The sequence below is a fragment of the Rana temporaria genome, chromosome 1 (genome assembly GCF_905171775.1).
Source record: "Rana temporaria chromosome 1, aRanTem1.1, whole genome shotgun sequence".
In the NCBI taxonomy this organism is placed as follows: domain Eukaryota; kingdom Metazoa; phylum Chordata; class Amphibia; order Anura; family Ranidae; genus Rana; species Rana temporaria.
Window position 1 is genome coordinate 414,741,564 of NC_053489.1, and position 24,917 is coordinate 414,766,480.

At 46.2% G+C, this 24,917-nt stretch overlaps 1 protein-coding gene across 3 annotated transcripts in view; it reads right to left on the reverse strand.

Annotated features, from left to right (window-relative positions):
- CENPC (centromere protein C) overlaps positions 1-24,917 on the reverse strand; it is a 230,583-nt gene that overhangs the window by 72,123 nt on the left and 133,543 nt on the right. For all 3 annotated transcript variants that reach the window (XM_040324693.1, XM_040324684.1, XM_040324677.1), the window contains exons 19-21: positions 21,766-21,841; positions 8,023-8,139; positions 4,738-4,906 (exon numbers count right to left, since the gene is read on the reverse strand). In XM_040324693.1, the coding sequence (XP_040180627.1) occupies positions 4,738-4,906; positions 8,023-8,139; positions 21,766-21,841 (362 nt within the window). The remainder of the gene's footprint in view (positions 1-4,737; positions 4,907-8,022; positions 8,140-21,765; positions 21,842-24,917) is intronic.

Below are 24,917 nucleotides of genomic sequence, written 5' to 3' on the forward strand. Positions count from 1 at the left end.
CCGTAGCAGACAGGTACATCCGCAAAGAGCGTACCACGTCTAAAATATGAAAGACAACCTCCGTAGGATGCGCTGGCCGAGGACAGAAGGATGGAAGAACAATGTCCTTATTCCGGCGAAAGGCCGAAACCACCTGCTGGCGCACGACCACCTAAGACTATGGAGGATTAAGCATGGCGGCTTGCAAGACAAGACCGCTAACTCAGAAACCCCTCTAACAGAGGTAAAGGCCACTAAAGGGGCCACCTTCTGAGATAGTGTCAAAAGAAAATATCTCTGATGTTTCCAAAAGGAAGGTTCCTGAAGAACCGAGAGCACCATAGTCAAAACTCATGGGGGAAGAGGTGGGCCAAGAGGGGAAAGTATATGACAAACCCCCTGCACAAAAAAAAAAAAAAAAAAAAAAAAAAAGGGACCCACCAGGGAACAGGCTGCAAAAAGGCCACTAAAAGAACACCGCCAAGGCTGAAATCTGCCCCCAAACGGTGCTTTAAGCTATTTTTAGATCCACTCCAAGCTGTAAAAACAGCAGGACCCTGGACACAGAGTACGTCCGTGGATGTCACTCCATCCCTTCGCACCAAGATGATATTAGTTCACCAAGATGTAGGCCTGCCAGGTGCGATGGTAGATCCTCCGGAAGAAGACTACCGTGCCCTCAGCATTGTTGAGATGACCGAGTCCGACAGACCCCGGTCTCTTAAAGTCTTGCTTCCAATAGCCATATTGAGCAAGTCAGTGACTGTACAACAGAAGGAAGTATGGGACGTCGAGACAGAGGGACCTCCCGCCCTGGCAACCGCCAGGGTACCTCCGCTACCAGGCGCCCGATATTGGCGAACCAAGGCTGCCGAGGCCAATCTGGAGTGATTAGAATCATTGGGATCCCCTCAACCTCCACTCTGTGGAGCAGCCGAGGAAGCCACTACAAAGGAGGAACGGCAAAAAGTCGCCGATACAGACCCCACAGGACCACCAGCGCGACTGACGCGTCTTACCAGATCACTAGACTTGGCCACTAACTTTAACACCCTTGCGGTGGAGACGAGCGGCCAGGAGATCCATGCCCTGTGAGGCTCACCTCCTGCAAGGGAGCCGAAACACCCCAAGCACAAAGACCAGTCGCCCTGGTCCAGCATCTGGCGACTCCAGTAGTCCGCCTGCCGGTATACCTGATGGTAGACCGAAGCCACGGCCGTGGCGTTGTCAGGCTGAAACCAGATCGGACGACCTTGCAACCTCCTCGACCACGAGGAGAAGCATAGCCTGATCGCCTAAAATAGTAGGACAATGAATATATTCCCAGGCGGTCTCCCACCCAGGCCACTAGCCAGGCCCGACCCTGGGTAGCTACCGAGACAAGACGAGAGCAGGTACATTCAGGGAGGTGTGGCCGACTGGACCCCCCAGGTGCCCCCACAACCCGTGAGGCTGGCGTCCGTCATAGACCTGACCACTCGAAGGAAGAAACAACTTCCCGGCTCGAAGCGTTGGGGATCTCCGTCACCAACTCAGAGAGACTGACTAGGTGGCGCACCGAAATCTGATGATTTCAAAAACAAGATTTTTTACCACCTGGACAGTATTTCCCCTGGAAAACCCGATTGTGGAACTGGGCATACAGCACTGCCTCGAAGGAGGCTACCCACAGGCCCCGGAGAGAAGACCGATTGCGTGAAGCCAATACCTTCACCGCAGACTGAAGAGTCTGCAATTTCTCCAGGGGAAGAAGGACCTTCGCCACCAAGGAGTCCGGATCAACCCTAGATACTCCAACGCTGAGTCGGAACCTAGCATGCCCAGGATTTGAACCCTGGGTCGCACACATGGAAGACAGGCTTGCTGCCACTGAGCTACACCTTCTGGCCTAAATGTTTAACACCCACCTGAATCTTCGGACATGCGCAAAACGGGACATGCATGTATGCGTCCCTGATGTCCGAGGATGCCAGGAGGTCCTCCGGATGGAGCACAACTACCACCGAATAAATGGATTCCATGCGGACCTACCCGACGTTCACAAAGGTATTCAGGGCCTGAGGCCCATAGAAAACCCCAAACCTCTGGTCCTGCAGGAAAGGTAAAATTACCCCGCAGCTTAGCAAGTCCCACACTGCCCAAGGCAGACCGACAGGCCGGGAGAGGAAGACACGAGGAAAGAACTTTGTTCTGTGGATAGGAGGAAACCCTATCTAGTACTCCGAAGAGACCCCCTTGCATACCCACTGGTCGGAGAGCAGGGAGGTTTCACCGAATTGTGAACCTGCAAGCCGCCCCCCCACCTAGAGACAGGGAGGGAAGGCTACATACATTGGCAGGATTTGGGTGTCGGCGTGATCAGCTTATGCACCCAGGGACGGATTAGTCCCCCAGCTGGGCCTTTGACGGCCTGGGAGGGTTGCCCATAAATAATACACAAACATAGTGTGTATGTATATTATGTAGGTGTATGCACACATACCTTTGGAAGAAACCGGAGTACCCGGAGGAAACCCACGCAGACACAGGGAGCGACAATGCAAGCTCCATGCAGATTGGTGTCGGTGTCCGGATTTGAACCAATGACTCTCTTGCTGCCAAGTAATGTAGTTAACCACCACCCCACCGTGTGCATAAAACCATTCTGAAACAGAAATCCTGGATAACAAGGGCGCAGCATTCAATGAAGCATCACAGACCTATATGAGGCCCTGGACCAGCTGGTCCGCTAGCCTAATAACTTCAGGAGAGAGTCGGTGCTCCTCCACTGTCTGGTGCAAAATGCTCACTTTGTGAGTGACTGGGACCCCAGAGCAGTGGCCACAATAGGCCGCAAGGCAGACCCCAGCATGGTAGACATGGAACAAGTCAGTACTTCGGATCTTCTCAGTCAGATACATACAAGCAGGGGTTCCCGCAATAGGGAGGGTGGTCACCTATACATGACAACCGGAGGGTCCACCACTCTCTTAAAAAGGCTCTCCTCAAGGGGCACTGAGCCGCCATGGCGGTGAGGGACTACAAAAGCCCTCAGCGGCTTTTTTCATTACGCATCTTAGAAATTAGCAAAGAAGGGCACAGAAGGAAAAAAAACCTACACACTGAGCCCTCAGCGGAAACCCAGCTGCACTATCCAGCTAAAGAGAGTCCCTTACAGCAATGAGAAGCGCACCCCTAAGTGCCTTATCCTGCAGACCCAGGTACCTGGTCCATGGCTTCATGACAGAGCATTCCCCAGGGGATAACGGGGGGAGGGGGCACTCCTTTAGCCCCCACCCTGGCACCAAAGTGTCCAGGACTAACAAAAAAAAAACATCTGTGGGAATCCCAGGTACTAAACATCTGCTGCCACCACAAGCATGTAGGACCAGATACTGACTCCAAATAGAGCAATACATACACATAGTGTGTATGTATAACATGCAAGTGTATTACACCACAAAAAACTGAAGCTCCCAGGCCCTATTCAGGGCATCTCATGTTTCTGCCTAGTCCTCTCCTGTAAACAGGGAACATAACCCACTTGTCAAGATTTAAGGAGCTGTGTCTGTCCATGGACAATAAGAGAAATGCTTTATTGTTAATTTTACTTTTAGTTTGACACTTTTTTCTCCCCCCCAAAAAAATGTTGATCACTTTTATTCCTATTACAAGGAATGTAAACATCCCTTGTAATAGGAATATGGCAGGACAGGTCATCTTTACAGTGAGATATGGGGTCAATAAGACCCCACATCTCACCTCTAGGCTGGGAAGCCTGAAAAAAAAAAAAAACACGATCCTGGCTTCAATCGTAGCAGTGAGTCAGTAGAAGCACTGGAGTGGGGTGACGTCCCCTCTCGCCTCCCGTAAGAATGATCAAGCGGTGGAACAGCCGCTATGATCATTCTTATGGTGTAGGGAATCGCCGGCTGAAAAAGTATCATTCATCAGATATCCATGACGGCTGGTCGGGCGGGAAGTGGTTAAAACGCATTTTTTTTTTAACACAAAGTTGTCCATTTATACAATACTTCTAACAAATAGCATGTACATACCAAAAATGACACCCCAAAATAGATTCTCGTACTCCTCCTGAGTACGGCGATACCACATGTGTGAGACTTCCACAGCCTGGCCACATACAGAGGCAGAGTATGGCTGGGTAGATCTCTGACTGCAATTGTCACAGAGGTCACTACAGATCCAGCCCACAGCGCTGCTGCCACCGATACCTCCCCCTCTACTCTCACACTGATCGGTACACAGAGGGGAGGGAGGAAACGGTTTGTTTATAAGTGATCGCTCCGTCATTTGACGGAGCGATCACGTGGTAAACGACCGCTATCAGCGGCCATTTCTGTGATCTGTGATGCGCCGGGATCCTCTGGACCCATCGGTCACAGACACTCCCATGTGCGTGCCCCCGGGGGCACGATTCTGGGAGGATGTCAATGTACGCCCTCCCAGAATTATCAAGCCACCTTGAAGCCGTCATTCGGCTATGGGTGGCTCAGCAAGTGGTTAAAATTTGAAAAAATAAGATCAATATTTGAATGGAAACAAAGAAGTCTAGTGTGTGTGTTTCTATTTCTTTCATTTGGACATGCAGTAGTTCTCTGCCTTTGTATACATTGCCGACATTTAGATAAGAATTCTCTTCTTGGGACCAATTGCAGTAACAATTGTGGACCTTAGATTAAAAGTTCAAGAACCCCTGCCTTCGAGGCCGGCACCCCCCACCCTCCAGTGAACAAATAGAGTAGAGCAGTCACTTACATTAAACACCTCACATGCAGCATTCTTTCTCCTTTCTTTTTTCTTTTTGCGGTTATTAGGATTTTTTACAGTTTTCTTTTTGCAGCTTTTAGGATCATTTTTCAAATCTGTATTATCATGAATTACAAATGCATCTTCATCCACTACTGGAAGGTCAGTGACATCCATCCTAGCAAAAAAAAAAAGAAAAGAAAAAAAAAGACAAATTAAGTATTTATTTTTTTCTTTTAATGGTGAAGAAAACAGACATATATATGTGTTACTACGCACAAAAATATGTTAAGATTTCTATTATACTGTATGTGTGTAGAGGCATCGGCTGAAACAAGAAACATGCCAATAATAGAGTGCCGAAAACGTGGCGGCGTCCTCCAATAATGGCAAACCATAAATTCATATTAAATTTATGATATTAATTAAAAAGTTGAATATAATACAATTATATCTAAAAATAAATATTTAAAAGTTTTAATTTTCGGCATTCCCGAATACAAAATTTCTCATTCGGTGCACCACATTATATATAAGGAACTATTACTTGTGTTGCATAATATGTAATTTAATTAGCTATAACAGATAAATGTACAAGCAGTATGGTTGCCCAACTGCAATAGTGCAAGACCTGTGTCAGACTATACAAGCACTCTGCCTATCCATCCATAACAGCAGTTTCTGTTTTCAGTGTCATGCCCAGGAGGTGGATGTAGATTCTGCACTTGGTGTTCAGAATGAAGGGCTGATCTTTCTCAAACAAAAAAACTTGGGGGGCGGGGGAGGGTTGGTGGATTGAAGGTTCAAATGCTGTAGTAATATTGCTGCCTATGTGAGGATTGGGCACAGGCAAACAAAACAATTGTAGGCCAAGGCCAGCCCAGGATATTCAAAACAAAAATATATAAAACAAACGACAAAACTGGAATCTGCATTACACACTTTGGGGTTTATTTACTAAAGGTAAATCCACTTTGCACTGCAAGTGCAGATATAGGCGCGATACTTGCTATTTTTGTCCTTCCTGTCCTGGCCAACCTGGTCTCTGTATCGGTGACGGTTTCCGTTGCTACCACACACTAGTAGAGTATTCGTTTAGGGTCCAGCATGGCACACTTTCACAAAGGGTCTCGAAAGATGTTAGATAGCCATCGCATTTTGAGAGACCCGGAACATTTATAGTTACAATAAAAGTGTAAAAAATAAAAGCCAAAAATAGTTCTAATTTTTTTGAGATAATGTTCTGTTCTTACTGTACTTTATACTATACTGTAGTGTTTTATTGTTAACCATTGTTTGCTTTGCAGATACGCCATTTTTATGTACTATTATATTGTAATGTTTTACTGTTACTGTGTTTTATTTATTGTTAAAATGGATGTAAACCTGATTCATGAAATTTGAGCTGGGCACATATCTGTAGTATTTTATCTGTTTTCAATGAGATGTCTGTGGATATTACAGTGGGGGAGATGCCTGTGGATATTACAGTGGGGGAGATGCCTGTGGATATTACAGTGGGGGAGATGCCTGTGGATATTACAGTGGGGGAGATGCCTGTGGATATTACAGTGGGGGAGATGCCTGTGGATATTACAGTGGGGGAGATGCCTGTGGATATTACAGTGGGTGAGATGCCTGTGGATATTACAGTGGGTGAGATGCCTGTGGATATTACAGTGGGGGAGATGCCTGTGGATATTACAGTGGGGGAGATGCCTGTGGATATTACAGTGGGGGAGATGCCTGTGGATATTACAGTGGGGGAGATGCCTGTGGATATTACAGTGGGGGAGATGCCTGTGGATATTACAGTGGGGGAGATGCCTGTGGATATTACAGTGGGGGAGATGCCTGTGGATATTACAGTGGGGGAGATGCCTGTGGATATTACAGTGGGGGAGATGCCTGTGGATATTACAGTGGGGGAGATGCCTGTGGATATTACAGTGGGGGAGATGCCTGTGGATATTACAGTGGGGGAGATGCCTGTGGATATTACAGTGGGGGAGATGCCTGTGGATATTACAGTGGGGGAGATGCCTGTGGATATTACAGTGGGGGAGATGCCTGTGGATATTACAGTGGGGGAGATGCCTGTGGATATTACAGTGGGGGAGATGCCTGTGGATATTACAGTGGGGGAGATGCCTGTGGATATTACAGTGGGGGAGATGCCTGTGGATATTACAGTGGGGGAGATGCCTGTGGATATTACAGTGGGGGAGATGCCTGTGGATATTACAGTGGGGGAGATGCCTGTGGATATTACAGTGGGGGAGATGCCTGTGGATATTACAGTGGGGGAGATGCCTGTGGATATTACAGTGGGGGAGATGCCTGTGGATATTACAGTGGGGGAGATGCCTGTGGATATTACAGTGGGTGAGATGCCTGTGGATATTACAGTGGGTGAGATGCCTGTGGATATTACAGTGGGTGAGATGCCTGTGGATATTACAGTGGGGGAGATGCCTGTGGATATTACAGTGGGGGAGATGCCTGTGGATATTACAGTGGGGGAGATGCCTGTGGATATTACAGTGGGGGAGATGCCTGTGGATATTACAGTGGGGGAGATGCCTGTGGATATTACAGTGGGGGAGATGCCTGTGGATATTACAGTGGGGGAGATGCCTGTGGATATTACAGTGGGGGAGATGCCTGTGGATATTACAGTGGGGGAGATGCCTGTGGATATTACAGTGGGGGAGAGGTCTGTGGATATTACAGTGGGGGATGGTGGCCATCGGAAAAATGTATGTGCGTTATAATTAATCGAAATTAGTTGATTAATCGTTTAAAAAAAAAAAAAACAACATTGATTAATCAAACACGAACATTTTGATCAGTAACAGCCCAAGTTTTTTTCAGCAGAGCAGAAAAAATGAATGCTGTCCATCCTTCTGATGAGACACTGTTTTTTGCAGTGACGCGGAGGGGATCTGTTTTATACAGGTATCTGTGCACTCCCTCCCCCTTGAAAGGTGTCAAATGTGACACCGGAGGGAGGGAGGGTTCCAAAAAGCAGAGGTTCACTTTTGGGTGGCGCTTTAAGCCTTGACAAGGATTCAATTTTTTTTTTTTTTTGCAAGTGTACATTCATCTGAAAGTGGCAGGATAACCCAAGTAGTCATGTGTATAAATTCATCTGTGCTGCATCCTGTGACAATTATACAAAATGTACTTTGTTTCCCTTTGTAAAATATAACCATTTCACATTTGAAAAAAAAAAAAAAAAAAAAACAATTACAATTTATAGCCCACAGGTTCAAGAAAAAGATTCACACGTACCTTGTTAATGGAGGCTGAATATTTACAATTCTTGCTAAATGAGATGCAAAGCAATTCTTATCTTTACGCAATGAATCTTTCCTTTTATTTGTTTTGTCATCCTTCAAGGTGTTTCCTCTGAAAATTAAAAGCACATAAGTATCATTACTTATAATGGACAATACTTAAAGAAAACAATCATGTAGGAAACCTACAACATGCACACTTTAACCACTTGCCTACTGTGCTCTTTTACCACCCTTCCTGCCCAGGCCAATTTTCAGCGCTGTCGCACTTTGAGTGACAATTGCACGTTCATGCAACACTGTACCCAATCAAGATTTTTATCTTTTTTTCCACACAAATAGAGCTTTCTTTTGGTGGCATTTTTAAATCACCACTGGGTTTGTATGTTTTTTTTTTTTGCTAAACTAAAAAAAAACAAAAAAAAAAAACTTTTAAATAGTTTGTTATAACATTTTGCAAACAAGTCATTTTTCTTTTTCGAGGATGTGCGCTGATGAGGCTGCACTGATGGGCACTGATAAAAGACACTCATGAGGCGGCACTGATGATCAGTGTAGATGCCCCTTTTCGAAAAGCCGGTTATCAGTTCTTTTCTCCTGCTCTCATGTTTACCTCCATGATCAGCGATGATCCAGACAGGGCAGCCATCACAAATTTTGGGGCCCCTTACACAGCTTTAGGCAGGGCCCTCCTCTCTCCTGCCGCGAGATAAGCAGGGGTGGTGCTGACGAACAAAACAAAGTCAAGTCTTCGCTTCCCTCTCCTGCCGCGAGTTACTAAAGTCAGATGAAAGGAAAAAAGGTGTAATGCCTGTACCCTCCTGATGGCGGCCCTGGATCCAGAACTAGACAACCACGCTGTAGCCGTCATTCAGCTATAGCGTGGTCGCCAAGTGGTTAAAGTATATCTAAAGCCAAAAACGTTGTCATCTGTGGGGAGATTTTTATCTACTTTTAGTCCTATAGTAACAACAGGAAGTGAGAGAATACTTCTGCAAAGTGAGAAAAATGCACTCTAACAATGGCCACTAGAATAATTCAAAGGATCTGCAGTTGTTGCCACTATAAAAAACGAGCCCTTAAAAGCAGTTCTGATGGTACACGATTAGAAGTCAAGATTAAAAGTAAATACATACACACACAGACTTTTTTTTAAACTGCAGTAATGTACCAGTACTGCACTGCTGGGGGAAGCAGAGAGGTCAGGACTCAGGAAGATGACTCTGCCTTCCGCTGCTCTACATGTCTCAGTCCTGATCGAGCTCCCACTGTGCCAATGTACAGTTCGGCAGAGGAGCAAGAGCTCGGTCTGATCTGAATACCTTTCTCAACCAGGATGCTGTGGCATCGCTGACAACCTCAGGTGGCACCCGTGTTGAGAAAGAGGTGAGGGGTTGAACATCTATAACTATAAAACAATGGTTTTAGGCATGCCTAAAATATTAAGCTTTTAATATAAAATGTAAAAACATGCATTCAATAAAACACAAGCTGAATAGTCCATAGACCACGGAATATAGGCCTGTACCTTCAGATAATTGGACACTGGCAAAACTTTTAACCATACTCCCTCTGGGTGCCCTTCTATTACTACCCCCTTTATGTGTCCCAATTTATGCAATGCAGAGTAACATAGGAATATAAGGGAGGATAGTCTGTGTCCTGCACTGTTCTTTAAAGGTATGGAATTTGAAAGTAAATCAAAACTCCTTTTATGTTAATCGTATAGTACAGGACAAATGCTGATTATTCATAGACCCTGGGACATCCCTAAGAAATGAATGAGGAGGGTGAGCAACTAATAGGCAAAAAGAACTGTGCCAAAAGACCCAGACAATAGGAGTTAACAGATCCAAATTCAGAGTGCTGCTACAAGAACCTTGCAATCAAAGGCTGTATCTGCAGAAGATTAGATGTCAACCTGGTAGAACAGAAGACAAGGTGGTTGGGAAGGTGACGTGCCGACGTATGACGTGACGATCCGAGTGGAACGGGTGTTCGAGTAAGCCGGCCGGCTTTACATTTTCTATTCTTTTAGTCATCTGATTTTCTGTAAGTGCAACATTTATTAAACTTGGGAGGATTTTTTAAACGTACTTCACTATGTGGGCTCTTTCATTCCTTTCTGGTTAATCATCGTTGGTGTGATATCTGGAGGATCTGTAGGACATCTGGGTCAGCAGTTGGTCCATACAAAGGCCCTGGCTAGGGTTTATAGCCACAAGCTCATATTACTTGGCTTCTGGTAAGCCTTCAATTTACTAGGTGTTCTGGTGGTGGTGGCACTTAATTCAGCGACAGCCATATATGTTTATGTTTGTTTTGCAATACTTCACTATGCATACCTTATATATTTTTTGATACACACAACCTGCTGATGACCCATCTGGAGGCTTCTTCAATTCGTTCTTGCCCGGTGCGGACTACATAAAGGCCCAGGCTGGGGTTTACAGTCGCAGGCTTGTTATGCTTGCCTTCTGGTAAGCCTCCATCTTCTAAAGGTGTATCTTTGGTGGTGGTTATTTAGTTTGTACTGCACATTGGACTTCCTATCATCAGGATTGGTTTCATCGTTTAAGACACAAGATCTGTTTTACACAAATTTTTCAATTGGGAGTACAGCTGCAAGCTGATTTGGCTTGCCTTTAACATTTGAACTTTGTTTCACATTTGGACTTTTCTGTATTCATCGTTAAAAGGGTTATTCTGTTCACACATGGTCCCTTTATGTACACTTTATTAGTTTAGTTTTGTTAGTAATTAATCACAGCGCAACTTCATTCCCTCTTTTAATGGTTTTAGGCATGCCTAAAATATTAAGCTTTTAATATAAAATGTAAAAACATGCATTCAATAAAACACAAGCTGAATAGTCAGACCACAGAATATAGGCCTGTACCTTCAGATAATTGGACACTGGTAAAACTTTAAACGATACTCCCTCTGGGTGCCCTCCTATTACTACCCCCTTTATGTGTCCCAATTTATGCAATGCAGAGTAACATAGGAATATAAGGGAGGATAGTCTGTGTCCTGCACTGTTCTTTAAAGGTATGGAATTTGAAAGTAAATCAAAACTCCTTTTATGTTAATCGTATAGTACAGGACAAATGCTGATTATTCATAGACCCTGGGACATCCCTAAGAAATGAATGAGGAGGGTGAGCAACTAATAGGCAAACAGAACTGTGCCAAAAGACCCAAAGACAATAGGAGTTAACAGATCCAAATTCAGAGTGCTGCTACAAGAACCTTGCAATCAAATGCTGTATCTGCAGAAGATTAGAAGTCAACCTGGTAGAACAGAAGACAAGGTGGTTGCCATACAAAGCTGGGCTACAGAGGATTGAGGTTTAAATGCCCAGGAAAGTCCCACCTACCAGAACATGTAAAAGTGAAGGAGTTTTTCCTTCTAGAGTGTAAGCTCTTGAGATGAGTTTTCTTATCTATCTACTGATGGTCAATTTTGAAGCAAAATGTTCCTAATGAAGTCCTGAGGGTAGAACAAACCGTGAGTCAATTTTTCTGATAAAAGCCATAGTTTTGACATGGCTCTGACTAAATCCAGGCAGTGAAGAGCAGTTTCTTTTTGGTTCATACGGACTAGAGCACAAAGCTGGAAGCACAAAGTCTTTGCTAAGGTGGAAGCGATACCTCAGGGAGGTTAGATGGCCTTAGACTATCTTGTCATTCTTTGTGAAGAATGAGAAATGGCTCCTTATAAGAGAGGGCCTCTAGCTCAGACATGTCTAGCAGACGTGATAGCAACCAAGAAGGCTTCTTTGAAGGAGAAATTATCTAAGGGGATAACCCTGATGGGTACAAGTGTGGTTTCTGCAGGGCAGAAAGAACAAGATTACAAGCCTTTGTGGACTCCCCCTCTGAACATACTGAAAGAATCTGGCAGGAGGCCCAACATATTGCTAAGCATATGGTTCTGACAAAGGCAGAAAATAAGCAGTTCTTTCTTCAGCAGAAATATTTCGACGAGGGGGAGGGAACGGGTCATATGCTTGCACTGATGGTGAGGTCACAGAGGGGATCATCGCATGTGGCGGAGATCACCAATTCCTCAGGGGTCACACTCTCCTCACATGTAGGGATTTTGTCCACTTTCAGAGATTTCTATGCTGATGTGTATTCCTCTAAAGTCTCGCCTACTGTAGTAAAAATCAACTCCTTTTTGGATTCATGCCATATCCCGCAACTTTGGGCCTTGAATGTGGAACAATTGAATTCTCCTCTCTCGGTTGATGAGAGTTGGAGGCCTTGACGCTCTCCTCTCCTGGTAAGTCTCCGGGCTCGGATGGCTTGCCGGCGGAGGTGTATAAGCGCTATTCTGACACCCTGATACCACATCTCTGGAAGCGATTATTTTGCTATTATAAAAACCCAGTAAGGCGGCAAGTTCTCCAGATTCCTACAGACCCATCTCATTGTTCATCCCCTCTTGATCCACGGCCCTTATTAGACGCCTCTCCCTTAACCTTCAGATTTCTGTCGATAACCCGGGTCAGAGAGCAATTCTCTCCCTAGACGCGGCTAAGGCCTTTGACAGCGTCAATGGCCTTATCTGTGGGAAGTACTGAGACGCTTTGGATTCAGCGATACATTTATTAAATGGGTACAACTTCTTTATGCTGCTCCCACGGCTAGGATCCGTGTGAACTGGGACCTCTCAGACCCTTTCCCTCTTTTTAGGGACACAAGACAGGGGTGTCCTTTATCACCCCTGCTATTTGCGTTGGCCCTGGGGCCACCGGCGGCTACTATAAGGTCATCTGCTTCGATTGTGGGCTTCAATAAGGGTCTGAGCATGGAGAAGGTCTCCCTTTATGCGGATGACATGCTGCTGTATCTAGGGGACAAGGATACTTCACTAACTAGGGCTATGGAGGTAATTCAGCACTTTGGCTCCTTGTCAGGATTCTCCATGAATTGGAGTAAATCTGTTATTTGATCTGTAGATGACCCAACGATTTTGTTGCCGGTTGCTGCGGAGTCCCTCAAGGTAGACTCCTCTTTTAAATATCTGGGAGTTCAGGTTACTGCCAAACCACGGACTTGCCTTGCAGACAACCTCCTACCCCTTATCGAAAGGCTTCAACTGACGTGTAATACCTGGTGAAAACTCCCACTTTCAGTCATAGGTAGGATAAACCTTATTAAAATGGTTTGGTGCCCCCAATTGCTGTATATTATGCATAATTCTCCTCAGTGGATACCCCGTAGATGGTTTACCCACATAGATACCCTATTAAGGTCCTTAATTTGGAAGAAAAAAGTAGCGAGGATCAGTCTTACTACTCTGCAATATGATAAAGATCAGGGGGGAGCGGCAGTTCCTAACCCTAGGCTTTACTTTTATGCTTCTCAACAACAGCACCTGAGTGGATTAGGGCTCAGGGGAGAAACCGACTATTGAGAATCCATTGCGGACAGGAACGCAAGACACTTTGGCGTTGGCGAGTTTGGAGGCGGGACTACCTTACCTGCCTGCCACAAATGGCGCCCACTATTGTTCTTCTGAAAAAACTCTGGACCTCGGTTAGGTCTAGCTTGCGGATCACAGGTTTTCTTGAAGACACCCCATTATTGGATAACCCTAATCTGGCTTAAATATTCAAATCGGAAGGATTCCAGACATGGAGGTGGGCTGGTATTTGCAATATTGCCCGATTGTACACTCGAAATGTACTGAAATTGTTTATGGAACTACAGGCGGAATATGACATCCCCAGACATTTTTATAGATACCTTCAGATTCGCCATGCTCTACAGGCTCAGGACCGGATCTCCACTCTCATGCTTACTCTCATGCTTACCTGTCACCCCCTAATAAAGGATGTTTTCTTTGGCCAGGAGAAAAAGGGACTAATTTCCCATATTTATTCTTGTCTATTGTCATCCACTCAAGACTCACCAACATTACCGAGCAGAAGGGGCTGGACAGAGGACCTAGGGGACATAAATGGCGAGACCTGGGACATTTGCTTGCAGGCTGAACCACTCACGTCTGTATCGCAATCGCATAGACTGATTTATTTTGATTGCATAGTGCCTACCGCACACCTATTCAACTGCATCGTTGGGGGAAGGAGAGACTCGTCCATATGCCCCAAACGTTGTGGGGAGGAGGGGTCGCTCATTTACCTGATGTGGCGCTGTCCCAGGTTGCACCGGAATTGGGGTGATATCACTGAGGTTATCTCCACAGTGTATCAAGTTAGGGTCCCTTTGGACCCCCTAATAAGCATCTTGGGAGCAGTAGATGAAATAGTACACCCCCCGCCTCCCCTCCTACTAACATAGCAGTGATCAGACTATTGTACTTGGCTAGAAAGCTGGTGGCCAGGATTTGGCTGTCCCCCACATGTCCCGACCAAAAAACAGCAGATAGATCAGGTTAATTATATTCTTATACGGGAACACTTAACATATCAGCATAGAAATGCAACCCGGAAATTCTACTCCATATGGCAGGCCTGGCTGGACACCCCAGGACTGGCACCTCCGCGACTGAATAGATTTCTATAAGTATAAGGGACACTGATATTTGGTGAACGGACTCTATTTGGGGTATTAATTGGGCAAGCATTGTAACCTTTGTACTGGCCCTCTGGTTGTTGAGGGGGCAGGTTCAATAGGGCAGGTAGACTGAGGGCAAGATTTTTTTATTGAATGGCCCGTTGGCCCTTTGTCTGGTTGTGTTGGGTTGGCGGGGTTACACTTGCCTACCCGGCACAGTGTTTCTTTCCTTTTCTGTGAAGATGAGTCATTGTAATGCTTTTGGTGCCACGATTTAATTTTTTCTGCGTGCATTACTCATGTATCACAGTTGTAACACCTATTGTTAACAAGATTAACACAGGGTACCTTAAGAGGGACCCTATATGAAATACACCTAGAATAAAGGGTTTGACAAGTGAGCGTGGTTTTCGGAAAAGAATGGACCAGGCTGAAACATGATCAGCACCAATTTCTGGTCTAGCCCTGATTGCAGAAGGGCCAGCCTCTGGCATTAAACTGCCTGTGTTCACACCAGGCAAAGGAAGATTTCTAGGTATTGTAATAGATCTTTGGTAAGCGTGTTTTATTGCTTTTAACAACACTTAAAGTCCTTTATGACATGCCATTAAAGCTAGAAACCGAGACACGGAATGGAGCAGTTCTGGGTCTGAGGGCAATCTTCTTTGAGGCAAGCCGATTGCACAGTTTCACTCCAGACCTCTGAAACACAACATACTGTCATTGTAGGATAGGACAGTCCAGTCCCTGATAAAAAACGATTTGCTTGGCACCAAGGGCCAGATTGTTACGGGGTTGGTGGCTCAGAAATGTGGATCTTGAATCAAGAAGTTCACCTTAATATCTTTTGGATGATCCTACCTATCAATGCCAGCCTCTTGGACTGGGAAGGAGCCCTGGGCACCCTCTCAGTGCTGGGGAATTGATTGTGTGTGAAGTCTCATCTCCAGATAAACAATTTTTAAGTCAATTTGCCCATCTTTGCAGCAATAGATTATTCTGCTGGAGGGACATCCAAACGGAATTCAGTAGAAAAACCCCCATGGCAGTGGTGTACATGAACAATAATGGAGGAACAAAAAGACTTGCTGCGACAAGAGAGGTACATTAGGTCATAGGCAAAACTTCAAGTTTCAACCTTGTCCACGGTTTACATTTTTCCTTTACAACCCCTTTAAGTGTATTTCTACTGTTACAGACCATAGTTTCTGCTTATTTGCTAGGCATCTTGCTTGATATATCTGTGAGTCTTGTACTGTATTCCTAATATTGTAATAGTTTTGTATGTACAGCATTATTTGTTCAGTAAAAGCACATTTATACACTGCAGAGGTCTGAGCTTCCTTGCGTATACCACAAAATAACCTTGCTAGATAGACGTAAAAAAAACACCCTCACAAAGTAGTATAATCCTTGTAAGTCATCACCTCTGCGAGGCGACTCAGCACTTGCAGCCTTATCCTGCAGCAAAGCCCCTCCCACAGACGAAGACGAGAGGACGTCCGTGATAGGCGGAACACTGAACACAGTCTCTGCTGAGAAACCGAGTGTTCCGCCTATCACGGAACAGGACTAGGAGCGGCTTTTTTTTTACACAGGACGCCCGCAGTGCGACAGCATGTCCGGCCTAATGCAGGCTTAGCCTAGGGTGAGAATGCGGAGCGGCTTTTTTACACTGGACGCCCGTCCGCAATCTGACAGCATGTCACGGGCTAATGTAGGTATGCAGATTGGCTGACATTTTGCTAAACACTCGAATTGCTGCACATAGTACAGAGGAAGAAATTAGCAATTATAATTGACTTTGCATTCCCTTCTGAAATGTTACCAAACTCATTCCACAGGCAGTTTTTATTTTGCACATTTCTGCTGTTCCTGTATCCTCTTTAAACACACTTGCATTTGGGGAAGTTGGTACATAGCCTGGTAAATACAAAAAATGCAATCAATATGTTCTTATTTCCATCCGTCAGCTGGGCTGCCCATGTGAAGCAGGGTCAAGCCTCACCCAGTGGTAAGATTAAAAAGGCCAAAGTCTGCAGAATGAATCTCTAAGGAAAACAAACAGTGAGGCGTGCAAATGGGCATTGTCACCCTAGGCTTATACTCGTGTCAATAAGTCTTCCTATTTTTTTGTGGTAAAATTAGGTGCCTCGGCTTATACGGTAATTGGTTAACGCAGCCAGGGTGAACGCATGCAAAAAGTTCATAAAAAAATAAAAATAAACCTCACTAAATTTAAAATGATACACATGACATAGGTCAATGTCACTTTCTGGGAAATGTGTTTTAGTAAGGAATTTACAGTAAGGTCAACCAGAGACAACATATGAAAGAAAATTAAAAACAAAACACACCCAAATATGAAACATCTTTTATACCTACAACAAGGCTATATAAGGCCCATTTCACACTATCAGAGTCCACCAGAGGACCACTTGTCTGTTTCCATCCGCCTGTCACCTGTTCTATCGAACGGATGGAGAATGGATCCCCAGCCATCTGTGTTTAGCGGACAGGATCAGATCAGATGTCCACAGTTGTGCCGCTCCTCAGAGAACAATGGATGGTCTGATCGGTCTGTCAGTGTGAAAGGGGCCAAAAGAAAGTAAAAAAAGATACAGCTGAATTTTGTAGAGAATATTTGGGAAATAATCTAAACTACATAGATATTCCTTTTCCCTCCTTTCTCTCCCGCTCCCTATTCCTCCACTCTAACCTTCCTCTCTCTCCCCCCCCTCCCTCCCTCCCTCTTTGTCACTCCATCATGGCCCACACAATGGTTGCTCACCCCAAGCTGCAATTCTGCTCCTACAACGTTAACGGCCTCAATGTTGCCTCTAAAAGAGGCCAAATCCTTTATCAAATGCACAAACGCCAGGTCAATGTGCTTCTTCTCCAAGAGACGCATTTTCACTCCGCCTCCACCCCTTCCTGCTCCAACAGATATTTCAATAGGTGGTTCCACAGCACTAACCCAACACAGAAGGCTAAGGGAGTGTCTGTTGCCTTTCATAAAACGCTCCCCATAGAGGTGCTTGACCAGCTTTCTGACCCTCATGGACGGTATGTTTTCGTGAAATTCCTGCTGTGGGGCACCAAATTTACGGTAGCTAACATCTATCTTCCCAATGTCAATCAAGTATCGGCCGCGCTGAAATACTTGAAGATTCTATCCGGATTCATGGAGGGTAAGCTCGTTTTGGGAGGTGATTTTAACACCCCTCTAGAGCCACTTTTAGATTCCTCCACCTCGCGATCGAGTGTCTCTTACTCTAAGCTGAGGGCTCTGAAGCGGGCATTTTTCAATATGCGTCTTGTTGACGTTTGGAGAGTGCTACACCCTACCTCCCGTGATTATACCCACTTCTCTCATGTACACCACACTTATAGTCGCATAGACTTTCTGATGAGTGACCACAGCTGTCTAGATTGGTCTCCTGAATGTAGCATAGACCCGATGGTCTGGTCTGATCACTCTCCTATCCACATGACGTTCTCAATCCCCTCCACTCCGGTTAGGGAGTGGACGTGGCGCTTGAATGATTCGTTACTCACATCTCCGGAGTGTATGCAGAGGGTCTCTGATACAGTTTCTAACTTTCTTGCTGATCACGCCTCAGATACGACTGCTGTGCCCTTCCAATGGGAGGCACTAAAGGCCGTACTTCGCGGAACCTTTATCCAAATGGGTGCGCGTCTGAAAAGGGAACGCTCGGCCGCCATAGAGGCAGCAGTCCGAACACTTAGAGACCTAGAAATTGAACACAAACGATCCCCGACGGTGTCGACCCTATCGGATGTGTCTAGGGCGCGATCACAACTCAGGGAACTGTATGAGACCTCCGCACGCACGTATGCGGATAAGCTAGCTTTCCATCAATACAAGTTCCAAGATAAATGCGGTCGTTCGCTGGCACGCTCCCTACACCCAAAGGGATCTTCCGCCTTTGTGCCCCACATTCGGGGGGCGCGGGGAGAGTTGATCTCCTCACCGACCAAGATGGCTGAGGAATTCAGGGACTTTTATCAATCCCTGTACAATATTCCTGTGACCCGGCCGACAGATTCCCCTTGTGCTGGGGAGACTGAGCAATTGTCCTACATCTCGGATACGGCACTTCCTACATTAAATGCTGACACCATTGCTGATCTAGAAACCCCTATTACGGAAGATGAAGTCGCCAACGCCATAGCAGGTACGCCAAGTGGAAAAAGCCCAGGCCCAGATGGCTTCACTCCCAAGTTCTATAAACTATTTTCGGCCCTCCTCGCGCCCTTTCTTACTAAGGTCTTCAACTCTCTGACAGGGGGCTCAGTGTTTCCTCCCCAAACACTTGAGGCCCACATCTCCCTCATTCCAAAACCGGACAAAGATCCAACTCTTTGCGCTAACTATAGGCCGATCTCCTTGATTGGAGTAGACCTGAAAGTCTTTGCTAAAATACTGGCCAATAGGCTACAGCCACTGTTGCCAGGGATAATACACCTAGATCAGGTTGGCTTTGTGAGTGGCCGTGAAGCTAGGGACAATACCCTAAAGACCCTTCTCTTAACCGACTATGCCCGGTCTCATGATGTCCCATTATGCCTCTTAACGGTCGATGCTGAAAAGGCATTCGACCGAGTAGACTGGCAGTTCCTTCGACTATCCCTGCAACAAATAGGCTTGGGACCTAATATGATAGCGAGGATAATGTCCCTTTACTCTTCCCCATCTGCTAGGGTTAGGCTGAATGGCTCGCTATCTCCGACCTTCTCTATATCTAACGGGACTAGACAGGGGTGCCCACTGTCCCCCCTCCTCTACGTTCTCACAATGGAACATCTAGCCATTGCTATACGCAATAATCCCTCGATACAGGGCATTACAAATCGGGCCCACCCATACTAAACTCGCCCTTTTCGCGGATGATCTGCTCCTGTTTGTGACGCACCCACATACATCCTTGCCCTCAGTGCTTCAGGAGTTTCGGAAATTCGGAGCAGTTAGCAATTTTAAGGTAAACTACACTAAATCGGAACTCCTTAACATATCTTTGTCCAAGTCAGACCTATGGAGACTGTCAAATGCCTTTTCATTCAAAACTGGCTCTACCTCCATCAGATATCTCGGAATTCAAATTCCGACAGACCCATCCCAACTCTTTTCTCTGAATTTTACCCCCCTGCTTCTTAGGACCCAAGTAGATTTAACCACCTATGCATCCAAACGGCTCTCATGGTTGGGTAGAGTGAATGCCCTGAAAATGGATGTTCTCCCCAGGTTCCTATATCTGTTCCAAACCATCCCTATCCATATCCCTAATTCGTACTTCAAAAAGTTGCGCTGGATGTTCTCCAAATTCATTTGGAATGCTGCCCGTCCCAGGATACGATATGAAACATTATCTCTTCCGAAGGATAGGGGGGGAGCTGGAGCCCCAGACGCCTCCTTGTACCATAAGGCTGCGGTGCTCACTCGTATATTAGACTGGTTCCATCACTCTTCAACCAAACTCTGGGTTCAGTTGGAAAGCCACATGAACCCTGTTGATCTCTCCGCTCTCCCGTGGACCTCACCCATGGTTCGGGGGAGTTCGGGCCCTTTCGGCGACCTCACCCTTCAAACGCTCCGGATTTGGGATCGCCTACGATCTAGGAGGGGCTTATCGGACCACATGGGGCCCATGACTCCCTTCTTCGGGACCCCTGCCTTTCCGCCGGCCATGTCCGTAACGAGACTCGGACCGTGGCGAAAGGAGGACCATGGGAGACTTTCCCAGGTCCTCCGTGCAGACCCCACCTTGAGGACTGATACCCCGACCGATCTGACCTCCCGACACCCCATGCAATGGCTTCTGAGGCAACAGATTACTTCTTACATTCGGACTTTCCCATCCATTCCGGGCATCCTTGCTGAACCAACGGAGTTTGAGGCGCTGCTTCTGCAGGCGGATCCTCCAACACATGTGGTATCTCAGCTCTACTCCCTGTTGCTTAATACCTTCTCCCCTGACCCCCCGCCGTTTACAGCGGCCTGGGAAACGGACCTTCGCCACTCTATCTCCCTTATTGACTGGAAGAAGTGTTTTGTCCTGACACACAAACTATCCTTGGCCACTAAGACCCAAGAGAAGGGGTTCAAGTTGCTAACGAGATGGTACAGATGCCCGACAATTATCCATCATTTCAATCCGGCAGTGCCGGATACCTGCTGGCGGTGTCTTGAATCCCAGGGAACCATGCTCCACATCTGGTGGGACTGCCCTCCTGTGAGGGGATTCTGGCAGCGGATTTTCGAACTATACTGCAAATTGATGGCGACCTCTATCCACCCTTCCCCTGAGATGGCCCTCTTATCTATACTTCCTGGCACGCTCAAATCCATCAAAAATGATGTACTACGTCACTTCCTGGCGGCGGCCAGAGTGGTGATCCCCCGTCATTGGAGATCGGCAATCATGCCTTCCCTGGGGGACTGGGCTGTGGAAGTGGACCGCATAAGGGACCTTGAGCGTCTGTTGGCAGAGGAGGGTGGTAAGAGTGAGCAGTTTTCTCTCACCTGGACCTCGTGGTCCATGTTCCGATACTCTTCTGAGTTTGCATCTTGGGCCGAGTGTGGCGTGGAAGATGTGACCCTGAAGCCATGATGGAGTGACCCTTGCCTCTTGATTCCTGTCCCCGATCTCTTTGCCCCCCTTTTTACCTGCCCCTGTTTCTTGTCCTTTTCTTGATCTCTAAATGCTTCCCTAAGACCTCATGGAGCTAACGTATCGTGGCCCCGACCTGCCTATGGCTATCTACCCATTGTGAGACCCCACGGGTCTTATTTTACTTCCAGATCCGTGTATAATCTCTCCTAATATACTGCGTGTGATTCAAAGTTGAACCCCTCACTAAAGTGAGGTTGATAGACACAACTACTTACTACTCCATATAACGGGAGAATGCACACTCACACGGACATATAATAGTTCACACAAACATGCTCCTATTCCCCCTTTTTTTTTTTTTTTCTCCCCTCTTTTCCCTTTTATCACATAACTTAGACATGGTTTCTCTACGGTAAACAAGATGCTTACTGTTGTTATATTTGCTTTTACTGTATGTAATGTTTGAGACGATATTTGTCCCTCTATCTTTCTCTCTTTTACCTCTGAATAAAATAAGATTGTTTACTTTAATTGAGCCTTTGTCAAAAAAAACAAAAACAAAAAACACAACTTACACTGTTTGGGACTGCACAATTGATTGCTTAGAGACTGTCTCGATAGGTTCAATCTCCACCTCCATCTGGTGTGAAACTAGCAGATATGCACAGAAAAGAAAGATATTAATTACTTAAAATATTTTATTAATAAATCTTAAAGTGGTTCTAAAGGCTGAACTTTTTTTTAGCTTCATGCATTAAGCTAACAAACCTGAGTGCAGTCCCCCCCCCCCCCCCCCAATCCTTACCTGAGCTCCCTCAAATCCATCACACAAAAGTCGAAAGTACAAACACGCATGCTCACCAAACAAGAAATTAGCAGAAGGGACCCAAAGTGTGGTGCTCAAGAGCTGAAATTCCTTGTAGTATGTCACCATGTTCGCGTTTGTGGCACAACAATTGTGTAACGTTAGTATGCAAGACAACATCCTGGCACACGCCCTTTTGACAAAAATCAGATGCTCGGTTGGCCAACAATTGTACCGCGTTTACGAGGCTTAAGATATGCCTTTTGTTGTGCACCAGAGAGGGAGGTATAATTTAACGAAGGGAGCTGGCAAAAAAAATAAAAAATTGGAGTCCCACAGCGATAAATTAAATGACTATTACATTTTTCCTCTATCAAACATTTATTTATGATTTAGCAGATATCTTGGGTGTTTATTTTGTCAGAAGTCGTATTGTGCAACAGCTGTATTGCTTGTGTAAAATTCTATTTACACCTTCAGCTGTGATTATTCCCATCTCTATCTTTCCCCCCAAAAAGAGCCACTGGAAGTGAAAAGCCTATGTGAATGACCATCCGCATTTCAATCAGTTTCACCAGAGACACAGATGGACTTCAAAGAAACTTTAGACCCACCTAGCTTAGGCTATATAAATTGTATTAGATCAACCAGTCAGTTAAAGCAATTCTTAATGCATCCAACACCATGTATTGTGCTGCTCTCCTTGCATGTAGATATAACTACATGCTTGTATAATAAATACATCCATACTGTTACTTATTACTGGCCTTTGCATGAATGTGTTCTGCCAAATGATTTGTTCAGGCACAATGAGTGGCTACGTAGGATCTCTAGTTCCTGTTACCAGGCGACTGGTCGGGTCAGGGATCGGGCCTTTGCACTCAAAATATAATTCATAAGGTGTGACTGATAAGGTATTGTGTGTGGTAGGGTCTTGGTTAATTGCCAAGGGTGATGGGCTGCTTAAAAAAACAGCACTGTTTGAAACCTTAGTACCAGTTTCAAATGATAAATCTGTCTCCTGAGTTTCAATCTGTAGGACTGAACCCCCTTCATCAGTCTTTGTGACCGAACTCCTCTTTGGCTTGCCTTAAATTTTTTTCCTAATCCACATTCAGCAGGAGAAAGATCACTACATACTCTGGAGGTAGTTCAGGCATTCATCACCTCACCTATGCAATGCTGGTCCCTGCGAGGCTCCATGTGGTCAGTGATGGAAAGGCCCAATTCTTTGAATACCCTGCTGCTGTCCTGACATGGCTGGAGCGACGTGGGGCAGCGGGCCCTGCGCAAGCCTGAGCCCCCCGCACACCCCTTCCGCCTCCCTGCCACTGTTCTGGGCCCCCTGGATATGGCATGGCTGCTCCGGACCTGAACTGCCCACTCCTCCACGAACCGTGATTTATTCTTTCCATCTCCTGCTGTTGCCCCTCTTCTTGTCCCCCTATTGACCCCCCTGGGCAGCCCGGTCCCCATGTGCTGCTTCCATGCCAGTGTTGCCACGCGTGGATCCTCTTCTCTCCCTGCACCCCCACTTCTTGGATCCTTTATGTTCTCAGACACTCCATCTGTGCCAACTTGAACTGGTTGCACACCCTTCACCCCGCACTAGTGTGTGCTCTGCAGTTACTAGTCGCCCCCGCCCCCCCCAACCTGCCACGATTGACATTGGACTTATGCAACAGTCTTCTGTGTTTTCGATCTGGCGGACCATATTATTTTTCCAAGTTTTGTTTCCCTGGCCAGCCGCTACCTCCACGGCTGTGGAGGATGGCTGTTTGTACATAATGCCGTTCTGGTCCAGTGATGGCAGAGTTCATAGGTTAAATCTAAAGTGTTATCTGCATTTGACTTGCCTCATGTTTCTACTTAACTGTACTCTTTATGCATATCTCGATTGTTCTCTAATACTAAGGGTGACACACTGTGCAACCAGCGCTGCTAGTTTTCTGGCTATTGCTGCTTTCTTGCACAGATCTGCCGCTCTCTTACACTGTGCAACCAGCGCTGCTAGTTTTCTGGCCCTTGCTGCTTGCTTGCACAGATCTGCCGCTCTCTTATGTGTGATGCCCCCCACCCTTCATTATACGTTGTACTGCACTGCATATATGTTTGTTTCTCCTAACGGTTTCCACTCACTGTGGATCCGACTGCATGCTAAACCTCCCTGGGACCCACCATGGCTTTGTTTAAATTAGTTACATGGAATGTGCGTGGGCTCTGTGCTAAACCCAAGACATGCTCCTTTATTGGGAAGACTCTGGCCCTTCTCTGGCGGCAGCTCTGCAGTTGATAGGGCAGTTCGGAGAATATTCTGGCCTGCAGATCGACTGGTCCGAGTCTCAGATCCTCCCGCTGGATATGGCTGTCCCAACGGAGTCCGAGGCCGCACTCCCACTAGTCAGAGCAAGCCATATCAAGTATCTGGGGGTGCTATGCTCGAGAACCCTCACTGATTACACAGGCCTGAACCTGGAACCACTTTTTGCCCTTCTTAAAACAAAGACCCAAGTGTGGTCCCGGCTCACCCTTGGAGTCATGGGACGTATTAACCTAATTAAGATGATCCTCCTCCCCAAGCTACTTTATTTGTTCTGGCATGCCCCCCTCTACATTCCCCCCCGAATCTTTAAGTCCATGGAAGCTATCCTCAACACATTTGTATGGGGCTCCTCCCGACAAACTCTCATGGCGAACTCTGAAGTGCCCTGTCCACTTGGGCGGCACTGCCCTTCCTGACCTTGCCCTCTATTATATTGTTTCTCAATTGTCCCATTTTTTCTACTACAACCAAACAGACAGAGACCGGTATTCTACCCTAGTTGCTCTCCCCACACTGACCTGGCGACTCACCCATTCCAGAGATTCTCCTGCATGGCACCCACGGGCCCTCAGGCACCAGAAGGACTATGTTGTTCCAAC